The sequence below is a fragment of the Natator depressus genome, chromosome 5 (genome assembly GCF_965152275.1).
Source record: "Natator depressus isolate rNatDep1 chromosome 5, rNatDep2.hap1, whole genome shotgun sequence".
Classification (NCBI taxonomy): domain Eukaryota; kingdom Metazoa; phylum Chordata; order Testudines; family Cheloniidae; genus Natator; species Natator depressus.
Window position 1 is genome coordinate 35,596,708 of NC_134238.1, and position 18,003 is coordinate 35,614,710.

Here is an 18,003-nt window from a genome sequence, read left to right on the forward strand (position 1 = left end):
TAGATGCATAAGACGTTTTAGGTCCACACAGATAATGGATTGGTCCACTGAAAATGTCAAGGGGAAAATAAAATTTTCCCTCCTATTTTTTTTGGCTGTTTCTGAATAGTTTATCTTTTTTAAATTTTTTAAAAAATGTCCTTTGTTTTTAGGAGGCCCTGTTAGCAAAATGCTGTCATGTTAAATCAGCCAAAGCAGCAGCATAGCTAGGTAGAAGTAGTAGTAAAGATAAATGGTGTAATGCATGCTCCTACTCATTCTGTTGAGGAATGAGCTGTCACAGGTCAGGGCAATGGCACTTGTATTTCCTCCTCTGTGGTCAACCAAGGATGCCCACTTTTAGGCTTCTGGCTGCAGCTGTAATCTCTCTTGGGCACAGACCCACTTGTCTCTCCCTCTTGACTAAGGTTTTTCCAGGCTGCACAATTCCCTGACTAAAGTGTGATATCCCCAGCAAGCCAGACTGCCTAAACAGGCCAATGTCTGTGCTTCACTTTCTCTCCAAAGACTATGAATAGTGGTCACAAGTTACCACGCAGCTCTTCCTTAGTAAGCACATTTATTATTAAGGTGAAAGCATTGCAGAGAAAACACATGAAAGAACCTACACACATGCTAAAAAGCTTATCAGAGGTCACCCCCAATGTCAACCTCGGGCTTGGGTAGGTGTTAGTCTTTCAAAACACACCACTGGGTTTCCCCCATGCTTACAGGTCCATAGGTCTCTGACTCAGAACAACCATGAATAGTTCAATCTTCCCTGTATACAGTTTGTGTGTTTAATCTTGGCCTCATGTAACAGGTGATCAGCAGACAATGGGCCACTCCTCGGGGCATAGCTTCAAAAGGCTAGGTTTTTGCATAATCAGAAGTGGGGAATTTGCATTCACCTGCCCCTAGATGTTCCCCAGGAAAACCACTTAACGCTTTTTAATCCAAAAGTCCATTGTTCAGTAGAGTTCTTTTGAACCTCCATGTCTCACATCTGTTACACCTCCCCCCTTGAGAGGTTACATACAATCCCACCCACAATAATATGTAGATCATTCATTTAATACAATGTGCCCCACAGATATTTAAACTTAATTCGTAAGATTTCCCAAGTATATTTGAGAAAACCGCCATATCTGTCACATGAATGTTAGTAAAAGCATTGGTTTGGGTTACTTGAATACTTCAATTTAAAGCAGTTTAGCAGTGCTCTTTACCGGAATCAAAAACCTTAAAAATCTTGGCTCATTCTCCCTTCTAGTTTATCTGGGATCTGCCACAATACATGACCAATGGTGAACTGAGAGAGGTTTAAAGAAACTTCCTGTTGTCAACTTTCCCATAAGTTTTAATTTTGCTTCTCATAACCAAAAGTGCTCGTTTTATTGGATCCTAATAGACTATTCCGTTTTGTTTCTCACAAAATTGGGTGACTGGGCAACAGAATGGCAGCTGAAATTCAATATTGATAAATGCAAAGTAATTCACATTGGAAAACATAATCCCAGCTCTATATATAAAATGATGGGGTCTAAATTAGCTGTTACCACTCAAGCAAGAGCTCTTGGAGTTATTGTGGATAGTTCTTTGAAAACATCCACTCAATGTGCAGCAGCAGTCAAAACTAACAATGTTGGGAATCATTAGGAAAGGGGTAGATAAGATAGAAAATATCATATTGCCTCTATATAAATCCATGGTATGCCCACATCTTGAATACTGCATGCAGATGTGGTCCTGCCATCTCAAAAAGATATCTTGGAATTGGAGAAGAGCAACAAAAATGATTAGGGGTATGGAGCAGCTTCCGTATGAGGAGAGATTAACACTGGGACTTCTCAGCTTGGAAAAGAGACTGCTAAGGGGGGATATGATAGAGGTCTATAAAATCATAACTGGTGTGGAGAAAGTAAATATGGAAGTGTTGTTTACTCCTCATAACACAAGAACTAAGGGTCACCAAATGAAATGAATAGGCAGCAAGTTTAAAACAAAAAAGGAAGTATTTCTTCACACAACACACAATCAACCTGTGCAGCTCGTTGCCAGAGGATGTTGTGAAGGCATAGACTATAACGGGGTTCAAAAAGGAACTGGATAAGTTCATAGAGGATAGGCCCATTTATGGCTGCTAGCCAGGATGGGCAGGGATGGTGTCCCTAGCTTCTGTTTGCCAGAAGCTGGGAATGGGCAACAGGGGATGGATCACTTGATGATTACCTGTTCTGTTTATTCCCTGTGGGGCACCTGGTATTGGCCACTGTCGGAAGACAGGATAATGGGCTAGATGGGCCTTTGGTCTGACCCAATATGGCTGTTTTTACATTCACTGATATACTGTTTGTGCTTATTTCCAGTCATCACTGAATTTTGAAAAGCATTCTGAAAATTTATCATGGACAGAGAATCGTTATGAAGCAAACCGCAGACGACACAACTCTTCAGATGGGTTTGATCCTAGTATTGGACGTCCTAATGGAGGTATAATTTTATTTCTGAATAACCTCAGTCAGTGCTGTGTGTTTATAAGCTTTTTTCGTAGAGCTTTAATGTTTTTTTACTACTCCTGGGGGAATTCTTCAGCACTGCGCAAGTGCAGCATTTGTCCCCCTCAGATTTGACTTTGACTGGGAAGAAAAGGGAAGCCACAAGAGTGGTCATGTGACCCTACCCAGCAGTATGTTTTGGGTGCCCAGGGCAGCTGGCAGAGAGGTAAATCACTGTGGGGTCAGGGGCAGGACTGGGGAAGACCTGGCTGGTGGCTCCTACTCTGCGCCAGGCTCAGCTGCTAGTCCTGGCTGGGCTGGGACTTCCTCTTTCCCAGCATGGAATCTGGGGCCATGTCAGACCTGCCCCCAGATTTCTCCCCTGGCTGTAGGAAGCTCTGAACCCCCCCACCCCCCAACCCGGTGCTTCCTGCACCCATTGCTCCTCAGCTGCAAGGGGAGGTATCCATATATAGATGGATGAACTCCCCCATCCACCCAACCCCCTCGTATCCAGACCTTCCTGCCGAGCCTCACTCCCCCTGCACCCAGACGCCCCTGATGATGAGCAACCTGGATCCCCACCCCACTAAGCCCCAACCAGCTGACCCTGGATCCCCCCCCCGAAACCCCCACTCCCAGACCCGTCTGCCGAGCTATGTCGTCCCCTCCCCCCCCCCCCCCCAGACCGCCATGCTGAGCCCCAACCACTTTCACTTGGACCCACCTGCCGAGTCCCCTTATTGTTGCACCTAGAACCCTCAACAAGCCCCTGTGCATCCGGATCGCACCCCCTACCCGAATCCCCCACTGAGCCGTTCACACACAGAACCCTGTTAACCGACACCTGGATCCTCCACACTTGGATCCTGCCTGCCCACACCTGGTGCACTTGGCATGGAGGGATAGGGCCCTAGAGTGTTTCTGGGGCAGGCCCAGTCCTTGTGCTGTGTCAGGGTTGGGGACCAGCCTCACCACTGAGTCTGTGTCCCAGAGGGGAGCTGCACAGTGATCTCCCATCTCTGTGCAGCTAGTGGCCTGTGCTCCCCAATGCCATGCTGGAGCCTCCACATTTGACAAATATTTGCAGAACTTTAAAATATTGTGTGCAGAATTTTAATTTTTTTGGTGCAGAATTCCCTCAGGAGTATTTTACATTCTCTAAAGTATAGACCTTCTTTCCTTTCTTAATATGCAAACACTGAATGCTTTAGCGTTGGAAGGCTTAATCCCTAGGAGAATGGAGGCACGGAGAATGGAAGCAATACAAGGGGTATGTGGTACAAGAGCAATTCTTTCAGGGCAGGTAGGATGGCCTCGGATTGATTAGAACAATGTGCCACTGGGTGCAATGTATTGCTCTTTTGAAAAGGAGCAGTATTAATACCCAGCTAGTGTATGGTGTAGACAGCAACATATACACAAGCAAACAGGAGAGGGGCCTGACAATATTTAATTGTCAGACCAAGCTCCTTTGGGGCCATCTATTTCCTGTCTTGCTCTGAAACGGAGCTTGTCTCCTTAGTACAGAGTAGAGATCCTACTCTACTGCCTGTATGAGTGAAAAGAAACTCACTATGCTATCAGATCCAGAATGAGCATAAAACGTGATTTGATTCATTCATGATTTTAACTTTCTGTATCAATTTTGCAATTTAGAAATTCTTTCAAAACTGCTTGTAATTACATTTTTTTTAATTTAAAAATCTAAGGACATTTTGGGAGAAAAGAGAAAAATGGTTGGCGTTCACAAGGCAGGAATGGGACAGAAAACACACACCACCGTGGGGGAGGATACCATAGTGGAGGTTCCCGCTCTCGTACCAGCACTTTCCACTCTGGAAAAAGCCAAGGACTGCTGCATGAAAATAATGTACCTGACAATGAAACTGGGAAAAAGGAAGACAAGGAAGAACCCAAGCAATTTGAGGCTGAGGATTTTGTAAGTTACTTGTCATTATAATAAACAAGGTTTCATTGTTTCTGCAAGTGCCATTTTGCCCATTATGCAGGCTACTTCATGAGATTTCACCAGTTTCAGCTCATCTTATACAGAGGTCACCCTTTCCATAGGTAAGAGGGCATTGATGGTTTATCCATTAACTTGTTTCTGTTCTTACCTCCTCTTATTATGGTAATTGTATTAGTGTATAGTACTCAATTCATTTGTTTATAGACGATAGCTTTTGGGACCTAGGTCTGTTCCAAATCCTTCACTACAATATTTTACGGCAGTTTACCATGGCAAGTACTACATAATAAATTCTACACAACTTTCTTTTCAGAAACTGGGAGTAGAATAAGTAAGTAGCCTTTCTGCCATATAGAAACCCAGGCTGGAATCTTCCTCTTGAGTTGTGAAACCTGGGAATTGCAGGATGTAGGAGGATTTGAGCCTTTCTGTTCTGGATGACCAACACCATTCTCCGCCTTTTCTGGACGAGGAGTCCACAAAATGGCATTGATTGCAGTGTGAGAGAAGCCCATTATGAAGGACATGATATTGGAGAGGGGTTAGGCACCAGAGGAAAATAGCTGAATGTTAATTACTGTAAAGTATTGGTCTGTTTCAGAAACAAACCTGGGTCTATCCTCAGTCCTATCTATTTAAGAACTTATTTCCTTTGAGAAAGGATCTCACATTTGAAATGAATTTTAATGTGATTCTCCAATACTAAATTTCATTCATAATCAGTCTTGAAATATGAACCAACTAAGCAATAATTTAAAAATTATTTCCTTTCAGCCCTCTCTGAATCCTGAATATGAGAGAGAACCAAACCAGAATAAATCTTTAGCAGCAGGTGTGTGGGGTAAGTATTTTTGACTGTTTTGATAGAAAATATAGTAAAGGTTTGGAGATGATGATTGATTGTTTTTTAAATAAAACAATGAAAAGAGGGGTGTGTGAGTTTTTAGGATATAAGAATACTAGTTTTTTCACAAACATAATTTGAAGTTAAAAGGACTCTGGGCCTTACTAAAATTTAGTTTACTTTTTCCTTTATGAAAACAGTGCCTATTGCCTATAATTGTGTAACAGAACATTGGCTTGTAAGCACAGACATGGTCAGCACATCTGCTATGGTGACAAGGCATCTTTTGGTCAAGGGTTTGCTAGGATTTGGTCTTCAGGCAGGGTACATGGTGAAGAGGGGTCAGTTGACCAAGTGTCATGTGACTGCCAACTGGAGATTTTATAAAAATGCTTCTGAATCAGTCTTGGAAGATGTTTGAGGTAAGACTTTGAGAGAAGTTCCTCTGTGGGGACCTGGCAGGAGGCCTACAAGGCCTCCTTTGCCCTTGTCTTGCTGAAAGTTGGAAAGGCCTCTGGTGCCTGGGAGCAAGTGCTTTGAGTAGCTGGTGTCTTATTCTGTTCTCCTTCCCCCGGTAATAAAGTCAACTGAGGAGAGGGACTGAATTGTAGTTTGGGCTTTATTTTACCTTTCCCAGCTGGTGTAGCTGCCTGCCAGCTTAAGTTTGTGCTACAGATGCATGATTCACAGTAACATGTTGACAAATACAGGAAATGCGTGTTTGGAGAATATATTTTTTTGAGTATTTCAGCTGCCTTTTTGAGGACTGTAACATTCTGTTAAACATACATAAAAGCTGCTATTTAGAAATGGATTTATTGTTGTCAAAGCTGAAACCTGAAAAATGAGTGCTGTTTTTCAAGAGATTTGCTAACTCTGCATTACTTCAGCTGTACAGTTTCACGTTTTTAGAAAGCAAACAGACACAGGCCAAGATTTTAAGATGCGTTCCTAAAGTTAGGCTAGTAAATTCTTTTAGATGCCTACCCGGCAGCTTCCACTTTTGAAAATCAAGCCACTTATTTCTTTGCCAGGAAGGTCAGCAAGAGTCTAATTTTCCAGCCAAGCGGGAAGAGGTTATAAAACACTTATTCTCTCCTCCTCTCCACCCCCCCCTCTTCCCCCCAGCCGCATCTGACAGCCAGAAGTTTGAGAGCTGGGGCTCGGGGCTTCAGCCCAACTCCTGTTGAAGCCCTGAGACACACCTTTCTTCCCCCCCGTGCTGGGCAAAAGCCCCTACCCCACTGCAAGGCAGAGGATCCAAGCCTCCCACTCCAGTCTGATAGGGGGAGGCTGGGGGAAGAGGGAGGGCTCTGCAAGACTCACTTTAATGGTAAAAGAGCCTCATGTGACTTGTGAGCCACAGTTTGGCCACCCCTGTTATATAGCTAATGCTAGATCCTTGCAAACTGAGTAGCATCAATGGAACAGGAAACAGTTCAGTTAGATTTGAAGGAGAATTAGCTTTCCAGGGTGTTAGGCTACAGTCAGATTGATCTTCACAAGAAAGGCAAGAAATAGTTTAATTTGCCAAACACATGAGCATAAACTACAATGATAACTTGCTGTTGCAGTGCATTACTTGATTTTAGAGGGAAATGATATCTTTCATACTTCATTACAACCTTGCAATTGCAAACTTAAAGTATACTTGGAAACAGGGCCGCCCTTACCCATACGCAAAGTACGCAGCTGCGTAACGCACCAAATTTCCTGGTGCCCTACATGCTGCTCCAGCCTCTGCTCTGGCTCTTCCTCAGGCCCCTGCCGCTGCTTTGCCCTGCCCAGCTTCTTCCCCGCCCCTGCCAAGCCCTGCCTCCACTCCCCTGAGCTCTGCAGCAGGGCTGGGGCTGCGCTCACTGGCGGCAGGAAGTGCAGAAACCCGGCCCCAGCCGCGCTGCTGGTGAGTGCTGGGGGGTGGTTCCCCCCTGCCCCCAAGCCAGCGCTGCTCCCCCTGTGGAGGCCTGGGGCCTGCCCCCCCACTTTCCCCCACAGAGGTCTGGGGCCCCCCACACATACCCCACGGGGGGGGGGGGGGGGGCTGCGTAGGGCCCCAGAATAGCTAGGGATGGCCCTGCTTGGAAATCTTAAATTGGAATAAGAATAGCCTTCAGATTAACAGAAAACTAACATGCAAGACAATTGGAAGATATTGTAGTTCACGCAGATGTATTAAATATTAGTCTGGGTCAAAATGGAGTATAATTTTTGTTCCATTATTTTATTTCACTTTGTAAATATGGCACAAGAGCTTATTCCATGCTCTGAATGACTTCACATATTGTTAAATTCTACAAGAACAAAATATTCAACTACCATATAATAAATAGTACACTTTAATTTGCTAACACTCACCAACAATAAAAGGAACATCATAATGATTTTACTTTTAGGCAGCCTTTGCTAGTGTATTACATATAAACTGGTTTTGCTGATGCTACTCTAACTTTCCATGTGGACACTTAATCTTCATTAAGAGCGCCTGTTTGCGGTTTAGCATCATTGGGGAGCTAGTGTGGAATAACTATTAAGCTTTAAATTCATACCCTCGCTTATTCTGTACTAACGTCTCCATGTAGGCAAGCCCTAAATTAGCTTCTCTAATAGAAATGGAATTGTAATGTTTAGAGTTGAAAATAGTCTATCCAATAACGAAAGAGTTCCAGTAGAATACCTCTGTGCAAAAGATTTAGTGTGGTAATTTCTTAGTTATGTAAATTTATTTGAGTTGCACTTTATAGAGAAATGCCATGTCTCTAAGCAAACGTGATTAATGACCTTAAGTGCTGTCCTTCAAATAAAACGTGTTTCACCCCTAAAGTGGATAGTAAATGCAAATGGTGCATTTTATTATACTTTCCACAACTGAGGCATGTTGAGGTGAAATAACAAAAAAAAAAAAAACCAACTTGAAACAGGAAATGACTGAGAGAGACCCTTACTGCTCTAGAGCTCAAGGGTGCCATATTTCTTCTGTTCATGTGGGAGAGTTGTTCCTTTAGTCTAGGCTATGAGCCATCATTCAGGAGAAAGTGCAAGACTAATTAGCCCTGGCCAGTTGTTGATAAAATAAGCAGGAAAAAGTCTTCTCTCAGCAGCTGTATAGATTTCATATGACCATTCAGATGTAAAATTTCCAAAATCAAACACTGTTTCTGGTTTTGAATGAGCAAAGTAATGTGCCTGAGGGAAGAAAATGTTAACATTTAGCACTGTTTCTCAAGAGCATTAATAATTGGGTATGTAAACACGTCACAAGTTTTAATTCTCACAACAAATGTGAGGTAAGTAGGGTATTGTAGGCATAGCAACTGAGAGTCAGAACAGTTACTTTACTTGCCCCACACCACACGAGTTATTGGCAGATCTGAGATTGAACTCATCAGTTCTTGATTCTCTGGCCTCTTTGCCCTGGACCACACTGCTACCCAACATTTTGTATCCTGAAACATTAGGGAGAAGGCTCATTCTCTGATTTATTTTATGTTGCTTTTGTTTCTATATAGAATATCCTCTGAATCCAAAATCTAGATCTCCAAGAATGCTGGTCATTAAAAAGGGTAGTACAAAAGATTTACAAATATCTGGATTCCCTGTAGTAGGAGGTCTTCATTCACAACCAGTCAAGAATGGAACTGGTACAAGTGTTTATAAAGGATTAGTTCCTAAACCTGCTACTCCACCTGCAAAGGTAAGTTTGAACTCTGTTGGAAATATGAATAAGTCGTCTGTGAAATGTGCTCTAATTTTTGATACGCTTGTCTCGTATCTGGGAGTACTACCGCTTCATGTAGCGTTACCATGTTTAAGTATGGTTATACTTAAAACGTAACTGAACATTCTTCTGAACTGTATTTAGACCCTTCCTATTTCTGCTACATATTTTTGAGGTAGGATAAGAACTGAACAGTGTATTCCAGGTGAAAGTCGAAGGGACACAGTTGATTTGTGTAATGTGAATATATTTTCAGTTCTTTAATACATATAAACGTTTTCCTCCTCTTCCCCCCCCCCCCCCCCCCCCCCCGGCATGCAGTAGAGGCTTTCATCAAGTTTTCCATAATGGCAACCTGTCTGTCTGTCCTCCCTCCCTCCCCTGGGTGGTTCTGGTTAAATTTAGAATCCATCAGTGTAATGATGTAATGACTTAGTCAGATCATTCCTTCTAATTTGCATTGCCTGGAATGAGTTAAGAGTAAAGATAAAGGGTCTGTACAGGTATTACTTAGGGTGTAATTTGGCCTGCAGTACTCCTGGTAAGGTTTGACTGAAATAATGCATCTTGGCTCTCAGAGCTCAGCCTGAATTTGCAGGGCTGGCAATAGAATAAAAACTGAGCCTATTTGTTATTGAAGTAATTGAAAATAAACATAGAACACCAGTGCCATTTTAGGTGTCTTGTTTTTTTAAATGAAGCCATTGCCTCCGTGTTAGATTCATCCTTACCTCACTTCAGGAATTTACATGCTCTGTATGTAATGACATAAATTATTTGATAGTGAAAATATTGAGTTATTGAAAATGATTTAATATTGCAGTGCTAGATATACTAGAGAATATTACACACAGCTTTTGAATGTAATTTGGTGTGTTTAGATAACTAACAGAATAAGGTATTGGTATAAGAAGTGCCAAATAGTTTACATTTGATTTATTAATTATTTTCAACAAGAAAATAGTTTTTGTACTGTCTTACAGAATGACTGTTTGTTTGTTTTTTCTGAATAAGCAGACCTTAGTTAATGATTGGTTTTATTTTTTGTTTAGCCTGCACAGTGGAAAAGCCAAACAAAAGAGAATAAACTTGGGACTCCATTTCCTCATGAGTCTTCATATGGTATTGGCAACTTTAATGCTTTCAAATCAACTGCCAAGGCTTTTAGTGTATCACAGAATTCAGTGAAAGAGGTATAGTATTTTTTTTGCATCAGATCCTTTTAAAATTTCAAGATATTAATCTGAGTAACCTGCTATATACTGTAAGTGAAAACTGTTACATGCAGTGTTGTAGCCATGTTGGTCACAGGGTATTAGAAGCAAGGTGGGCGAGGTAATATCTTTTACTGGACCAATTTCTGGTGGTGAGAGACAAGCTTTTGAGCTTACACAGAACTCTTTGTCAGATTTGTCCGGACTGTCTTCAAACCTGAAGAACAGCTCTTGTTTAAGCTTGAAAGCTTGTCTCTCTCACAAGCAGAAGTTGGGCCAGTAAAAGATGTAATCTCTGAGATTAATTATTTAAATAGTTAATATTTAAACTTTACCAATGTTATATACCTCAAGCATTGGCAGTACCTGTTGACCTATTTTGTGGGTTTGGAAGGAGGAGAGGTGGATGGTTTAGAAGATGTTAAGTCTGAGAATGTTGAACATAAAAATTGCTGATGGTGTGATACAATTCCAGAAGTACCACCTTTGAGGCAATACTCGAATACCTTCCAAATCTGATTTATCAGTGAGTGCACACCGAATACATCCACTACCCATGGGTAGTTGGGAATTTTAATAAACTCCTCTCTCTTTATTTTTACTTTTTATTTATTTTATGTAAGCATACTAAGTCAGTTCAGGACTCTGGATGCAGGTGAAACTATAGTAGGTGTACATTTTTAATTCTTGCTCAGTAAAAGGAACTTGTCTTGTGTCCTATCCAGTAAATTTGTCTTTAACTTGCCAAGTTTTCAGTGTTCTTACTTTTTTCCCCCCCTGCATTAGTGTAATCGGTCAAATTCTTCATCCCCTGTTGACAAACTTAATCAGCCTCGATTAACAAAATTGACAAGAATGCGCACTGATAAAAAGAGTGAATTCTTAAAGGCATTGAAACAGGATAGAGTTGAAGAGGAACATGAAGATGAGAATCATGTTGGGGAAGAGAAGGTAATTCAATTCACCAGCTGTTACAGATATAGTTGTAATACATCTCAAACCACACACATTGTTTTATTTGGTTGTAATGAGACTTTCACTTTCTCTGAACACTTACAACTGCAAAACATAACTTACCATGACAGAATTTCTAGAAATATGAAGTGCAATACAATAATGAGGTCAGGATCCCAGGCCTATTTAATATTAGAAAAGATGAATGATCTTTTAATGTCCCTCAGGTATTGAACCACTGTCCCTTTCTGAACATCACTTCGTCCCTTTTTATAATGAAAATTAAAATATTAACTGGGATCTTGATGGCAGAATATGAAATTATACATCCAGCTACCATCTCTTCAGTTATACTTATGACATATATTCAGTTGTTCACCTATGCACAAACTCTTGACTACTCCTGTGAATAGTCCCATTAAAACTTCTCCTCTTACATGTTCTTATGCTGACTTAGGGCATGTCTACACTACAGACTTAAGCCGACCTATGTTAAGTCGACTTACAGCAACCACAGTAATTACTGCAGTGGCTGATGTCCACACTACCCTCCTTCTGTCGGTGGTGCGCATCCTCACCAGGAGTGCTTCCACTGACTGAAGAGGGACAATGTGGGAGGCTGAGAGCCAGTGCGCTCATCTCTGCACAGCTCCCCGCCGGGATCCCAGTTGCCCCCTGGGCTCTCAGCTCCCTGCTCCCAGCTGGGCTCCAGTTGGCCAGCTTTCTTGTCAATCTCAGGGCTCCATACTGGAGTCCTGAAATTGACAAGGCAGCCAACCACCGATGTAAGTAATGCAGTGTCTACAATGACACTGTTGCCCTAACTATTATACCGACATAATCCCTATGCCTCTCATGGAGGTGGAATTATGTTTGTGTAGTAGGGCACTTACATCAGCGGGACAAGGCTGTAGCGTGTACATGACATAATGAGATCAACATAAGCTACCTTACATCACCCTAACTATGTAGCGTAGACCAGCCCTTAGATTTACTCTTCTCAGTAGGCTGTGGGGCATCTGTTACATACTTTTTAGTGACACTTTCATGAGAGCATTTCAGAAACTAAGTGGCTATTATGGCACATTTTGAAACAGGTTTCTCTCTAAAGTTTATTATTTTTTATTATGTGCAGGACTCTTTACAGGTTAATAAAATTGGCAAGTCGTTACTCCTAAGTAGCTTGTGATCAAAGCTAGGCACAACACAGCAAAGGCTGGAAATGAAAGTTGGCGTGAGTGAGGGCTAGAATTATTAAAGAACATGATTATTCATGTTAATTCCTTGCAATGCTAATTATATTAATATTTGTAACTTTCCAAATTGTTGTTAATTGCCATCCTTGTACAATGAAAAAAATGTGTCCTGGAATGTCTTGCTCAGAATCCTACTGTATGGGTTTTGAGCAGCAAACTTAAAAGCCATCTAACAATTGTAGTTCGCAGAAGACTATATACCTAATCCACCATATATGAGCATTGTGGTGTATTTCCTCATTTTGGAAGTAAATTTTCTGCCACTGATGAGAAATTGCAAGTATATTGATCTAGTAGTTCCCTCATTTCCTGATCTAAACTGAACCTAATCTAAATTGTGAGAATTTACTAATTAGTCTGCTGGTAAATGGTGATAGCTTGGTGTTTAGTAAATGGTAGGTACAGAAGAAAAAAGATTCCTAGCTTCAAGTCCTGTGCCAAGTGTAATCGGTGGCTCTCAGTGGTTGACCAAGACAACATATGCCTATAGTTCAGAAAAGAAACACCCTTTATTGAAAACATATGGCATGGCAGATTCTGCAGCATTGTTCAGTTTTCTGCACAGTTGTCAGGCTTACTAATGCAGACAATTGGCCCCTAAAAGATTCAAGTTCCAGGCCTCTACAGAGTTCTTTCTAAACTGTTTTCTCTGTCACTCAGGTATCTGGATAGTCAGAAGAGGTTCCAATTGATCCTCTATCTTTGGTTAAGCCACATGAGTATTATTTCCATCTTAGGTATTCATAAGGGAACCTATCACATTGTCCAGTTTGGGGCTCACAGGTCTGATGACCTACCTATAGAAGAATACCTCAGAACTATATTAGTCTGCCAATCCCCTTCTCTCCTCTAGTGGACAGAAACCATTAAGATGGTGGGTGGTTTCCACTTACCAACACACCTTTTTTTTTTCCTCATTAAATTTTAGATGTTCTGATGGTCAGTTTCTAACAGAATGGAAGAGAATATATTCTGTATAGAACATACCTGAGAGCAGTGCATATGTCTAAAGAGCCCCTTTGAAATTCCAAATGTGAAATGGTGCCTGCATTTTGCATGGATGCCACATCAGAAACCTTAGTGTCGGGAGCTGATCTGGAAATGTCCCTACTGGAGATCTCTGCTACTGATACAGTTCATCATAGAATATTTGGTTAACATGCATGTAATCTTAGTTATGAGGCAAACTATTGTTATAACAATACTTTGAGGATTTATCAGTTCTTCAAAATGGGAAAGGGGGAACAGATGTTTAAGTTCTTTCTTTAGATACTTTAAGTTCTCATACTAATGTCCACCATTCATTAGTTACCTGGATACCTGGAGGCAGCTGTGCTTAATAGGGTGGTTGGTTTTCTAGAATGGCAAATACATGAAGTTAGTCCAATGGAACGGTCTGTGGAGAAAGAGCATGAGTTGCTATTGTAAAATCAGATTTTTCATATAATGGAGTGAAAATTTGCATTGATTAAGGAGTTTGATGAATTGGTTGCAAAAGGGCCTGGTTGCAGTGGGCTCAGCAGTGGCTTAGAAGTTACTGAGTAGCAGAGACAGGTGGGAAAGAATGAAGCCTGCATACTCTCCTGATAAGCCGCAGGAAAAAGACTTTTCTTCTAGGCTGGTACTGGACTATGGTTCAGGCAAAAGGAAGTAATGCTATTTCTAAGGCTGGTGTTCTGCTTTGTGCCTGAGCTCTTGGTTTCCAATATGTTGGTTAGGAAGTGGAGAATTCTTAAGGATAGGAGTGGGAGTGGGTTTGGCAACTGAGATTTGAGGTGGATGAGGCCAGACATGCCTATTGATTGCTGCAGATCTCCTCTGAGAGACTGATTTGGGGATTGTTGGTGAAGGAAAGAGCAAAAGCTAGACAAAAGGGGAAATAGAAAGCTGCCCTGTTCTGCTGATTGCTTTTTAATTAAAAAAAAATCACAGCACTGTAAATTTATACAGTACTTCAAAAACAGAGTAATTAGATCAGGCTTTTTCACTCTTGTGACAGACAGGTTTGGTAGGGGGAGTCTTGTCGCGACGTTTAAGCCCCAGTATAATAATCTGTCCCATAAAAGGGTTAAATTTGGGATGCTGTTATTTCAAATAGTTCCCAACTGATATCTGGCCATATCTCAAGCATAACTAGCAATTTTGTTGGTAGCTTCAACAGAGATTGAAGACTGAATAAACATGGGTTCTGAGCTACCCTCCCTTACCTATAGAAATTATTCATCCAGGGCAGGTTTGAGAGACACTGGCAGGGTGGAGAGAAAGGAGAGCTTGCAATGCTGTTGTGTCCCAGGGTACCTGATCTGTGGCTGAACTCTAGGCACTACTTTGAGTGCTGATCCATATTTGTATTCCACCGTGGGTATACATAAGCGCCACGTACCTAAACTGGAGAATTCCTGCAAGCAGTGTCCGTTGGGCTGTGCCTGCACCACTACTTTTCCTTGCCTTCCACACAGAAGGTATAACGGGCATGGTGGATGGACTCTCTCTCTAGTTTGTGACCAGAGTGTATTGTCTGGAGCTGATCCTTTTGTCTACTTTCTATAAATATTCAGATTTTTATATATATATATATATATATATATATATATATATATATATATATATATATATATATATATATATATATAAAATAAATAAATAAATTATTTTTGTTGTTAGTTTTTCTGATCGTTCACTAGTTACTTAATGTTAGCATCCCCACCCCAGGGAACCTTCTCTGTCTCCCGGCATGTGACTTAAATTATGTCCAGAACACCAGGCTTCAAAAACTGCATCTCCTGCTCTGGCTCATTTTAGGTCAGTGACAACCACCAGCACTGCCTCTACCTTGGAGAAGCTCATATCTCTGCTGAGCGCAGTATCAGCTGCTCTTTTCCCAGCTGAATGTGGCAGGCATGAGAACTCCAGCTTCGGAAGCACATTGTGGAGCATGCAATGAGGCCTCAGTCAACTTGTGCCAGGGAAGCCCACTGTACATTGGCCAGAGTCATTGAGGAGCATGCCACCTAGTATTGTCTGACTCCAGAGCAGAAAGGATCAGAGGAGAAGACCCTTTGTTTGGGCCCTGTCATGAGAATAAAGAGCACTCTCTCTCAGACTTTAGAGTAGATCCCCCTGTTAGACCTTCTAGGAGGAGAGATCCATCCCCATCCCTTTCCAAGTTGTGGCCAAGTGTGCCCAAGCCACAAGAATCTACCACCCCCTCTCTGCCCCCCCTGCCCCTCCAAAGCCTTATGGGCAGATCAGAAGGCACATAGGGGCAAGGACCCTTTGGTACCAGCCTCTGCACCAACTTCAGCATCAACTGTAGTACCAATTAAAACAAAACACTAGGACTCAAAGTACTGGGAACTGCTGGTACTGTCGAAAACCATCAAGTTGGAGACTCATTTACCAGAAGTACCATCAGAGCCCCATAAGGAACTACCATCGACACCTACTCTGATGGTACAGGCATGGACCGGGTAAGGGGGATGCGACTGAAAAAGTTGGGGACCACTGCTGTACAATGCAATAGGCAGCCTCAGTAGCATCACCTCAAGAGGTGTCCCTGCTTGATATTTGCAGGGCAGCTATGTGTAGTTTCATCCACACATTCACGAGACATAGGCATCATTTAGCACAGCGGTTGTACATGCAGCTATACTAGCATTCTCGCACCCTCCTCTGAGTACTGTTCGTAGTTACCCACAATGGAATACACGCAGGGACCAGCACTTGAAGAAAGGGAAGTTACTTACCTTATTGTAATGATTTCTTCAAGAGGTATGGTCCCTGTCCACTACCCTGTCCCCATCCCTTCCTCTCTGTGTTGGATCATGACGAGATTCATGGTAGAGAAGAAACTGGATATACAGTCAGTCCACACTATGTGGAGTCACAGGCATCAACCAACGGACCCTAATTTCAAGAAATCTTCAGTCTAAGGTTCGTGGATTGCATGTCTACCCATAGTGGAATCCAGACAGGCACCACATATCTCAAAGTGTAGTTACAATAAGGTAACTAACTTGCCTTTTCCACTGCTGTGGGCAATGCAGTACCTCTAACTTTAAATATATTTAGAAGTATGAATAAAGAGATTTTGTGAATTGATGGTGAGTTGCTCCATTTAAAGATAATTTTAAATGGTACATAATCCCAGAAAAATGGCAGTTTGCCAGAGTATTACTTTTTGTATACTGTCTCCTTTGAATTATAATGTATATTTAATGTACTTTTTTAACAGGATGATTCATTTAATTTGCATAACAGCAACAATGCTCATCATGAGAGGGACATAAACAGAAACTTTGAAAATGAAATTCCTCAAGAGAATGGAAATGCTTCAGTGATTTCTCAGCAGATCATTCGATCTTCAACTTTCCCTCAGACAGATGTCCTTTCAAGTTCACTTGAGGCAGAGCATAGGTATGTACTTTATATCGATGCCTGTGTTGGCTGTTGAACATCTTTTCCTGAATTCATGGCCCTACCAAATTCACGGTCCATTCTGGTCAATGTCAGTCATAAGATTTTAAAAATAATAAATTTCATGATTTCGTCTATTTAAATATGAAATGTCATGGTGTTGTAACTGTAGAGATCCTGACCCAAAAATGAGTTGTGTGGGGGAGGAGGGAGGTTGTAAGGTTATTGTAGGAGGTGGGTTGCAGTACTGTTAGCCTTATTTCTGTGCTGCTGCTGGCGGCAGTGCTGCCTTCAGACAGAGCTGGGCAGCTGGAGAGTGGCGGCTGCTGGCCGGGAGCCCAGCTCTGAAGGCAGAGCCACCGCCAGAAGCAGTACAGGTGACATGGTATGGTATTGCCACCCTTACTTCCTCACTGCTACAGGCTGGGCGCTGCCTTCAGAGCTGGGCTCCCAACCAACAGCCGCCGCTCTCCGGCCGCCCAGCTTTGAAGGCAGTGCAGAAGTAAGGGTGGCAATACCGCAACCCCCCTAAAATAACTTCGTGATCCCCCTGCAATTCCCTTTTGGGTCAGGACCTCCAATTTGAGAAACGCTGGTCTCCCCTGTGAAATCTGTGTACTATAGGGTAAAAGCACACAAAAGACCAGATTTCACGGTCCGTGACACGTTTTTCATGCTGTGAATTGGGTAGGGCCCTATTCATGACTGATATAAACTTAAGTAATTTAAATATATGGATAAAACTCATGCTCTGATATTGAGTTCATAGTTAATTGGTTTAAAATATAACTTCTCATGGGAGCTTCTTCTAAAAACCGAATTGTTCGACTTTTTAATGTTTCATCAGAGTCCATAGGACTAGGTTTCATTTGCCTGTACTGGTTCTCTTATGCACTGTCAATTTTAAAAGACCACATTTTGGGCTTTTGGAGTTCTTTAGACTGAATTCTACATTAACATTCTCAAGTAGAAGGAATCTTAGTTAACCGTGCCTGCATTCTTTCTAGTAAGGCAGTGACACGTGTTGAACAGTGTTCATCTAAGTATTCTACAGCCTTCCAGATGAAGGTGACTTTTCCAGAAGTGTTTCTTTCTGGGATTGGATTGTAGTGAAGGTGTTCTCTGCGTACGCTATTGGTTTGGTAAACTGAGCTG

At 41.9% G+C, this 18,003-nt stretch overlaps 1 protein-coding gene across 3 annotated transcripts in view; it reads left to right on the forward strand.

Moving 5' to 3' along the window:
- The window catches only part of GPBP1 (GC-rich promoter binding protein 1), a 60,256-nt gene that overhangs the window by 37,902 nt on the left and 4,351 nt on the right, over nucleotides 1-18,003 (forward strand). For all 3 annotated transcript variants that reach the window (XM_074952571.1, XM_074952569.1, XM_074952570.1), the window contains 7 exons: nucleotides 2,349-2,472; nucleotides 4,190-4,419; nucleotides 5,224-5,290; nucleotides 8,800-8,984; nucleotides 10,061-10,201; nucleotides 11,009-11,173; nucleotides 16,667-16,848. In XM_074952571.1, the coding sequence (XP_074808672.1) occupies nucleotides 2,349-2,472; nucleotides 4,190-4,419; nucleotides 5,224-5,290; nucleotides 8,800-8,984; nucleotides 10,061-10,201; nucleotides 11,009-11,173; nucleotides 16,667-16,848 (1,094 nt within the window). The remainder of the gene's footprint in view (nucleotides 1-2,348; nucleotides 2,473-4,189; nucleotides 4,420-5,223; nucleotides 5,291-8,799; nucleotides 8,985-10,060; nucleotides 10,202-11,008; nucleotides 11,174-16,666; nucleotides 16,849-18,003) is intronic.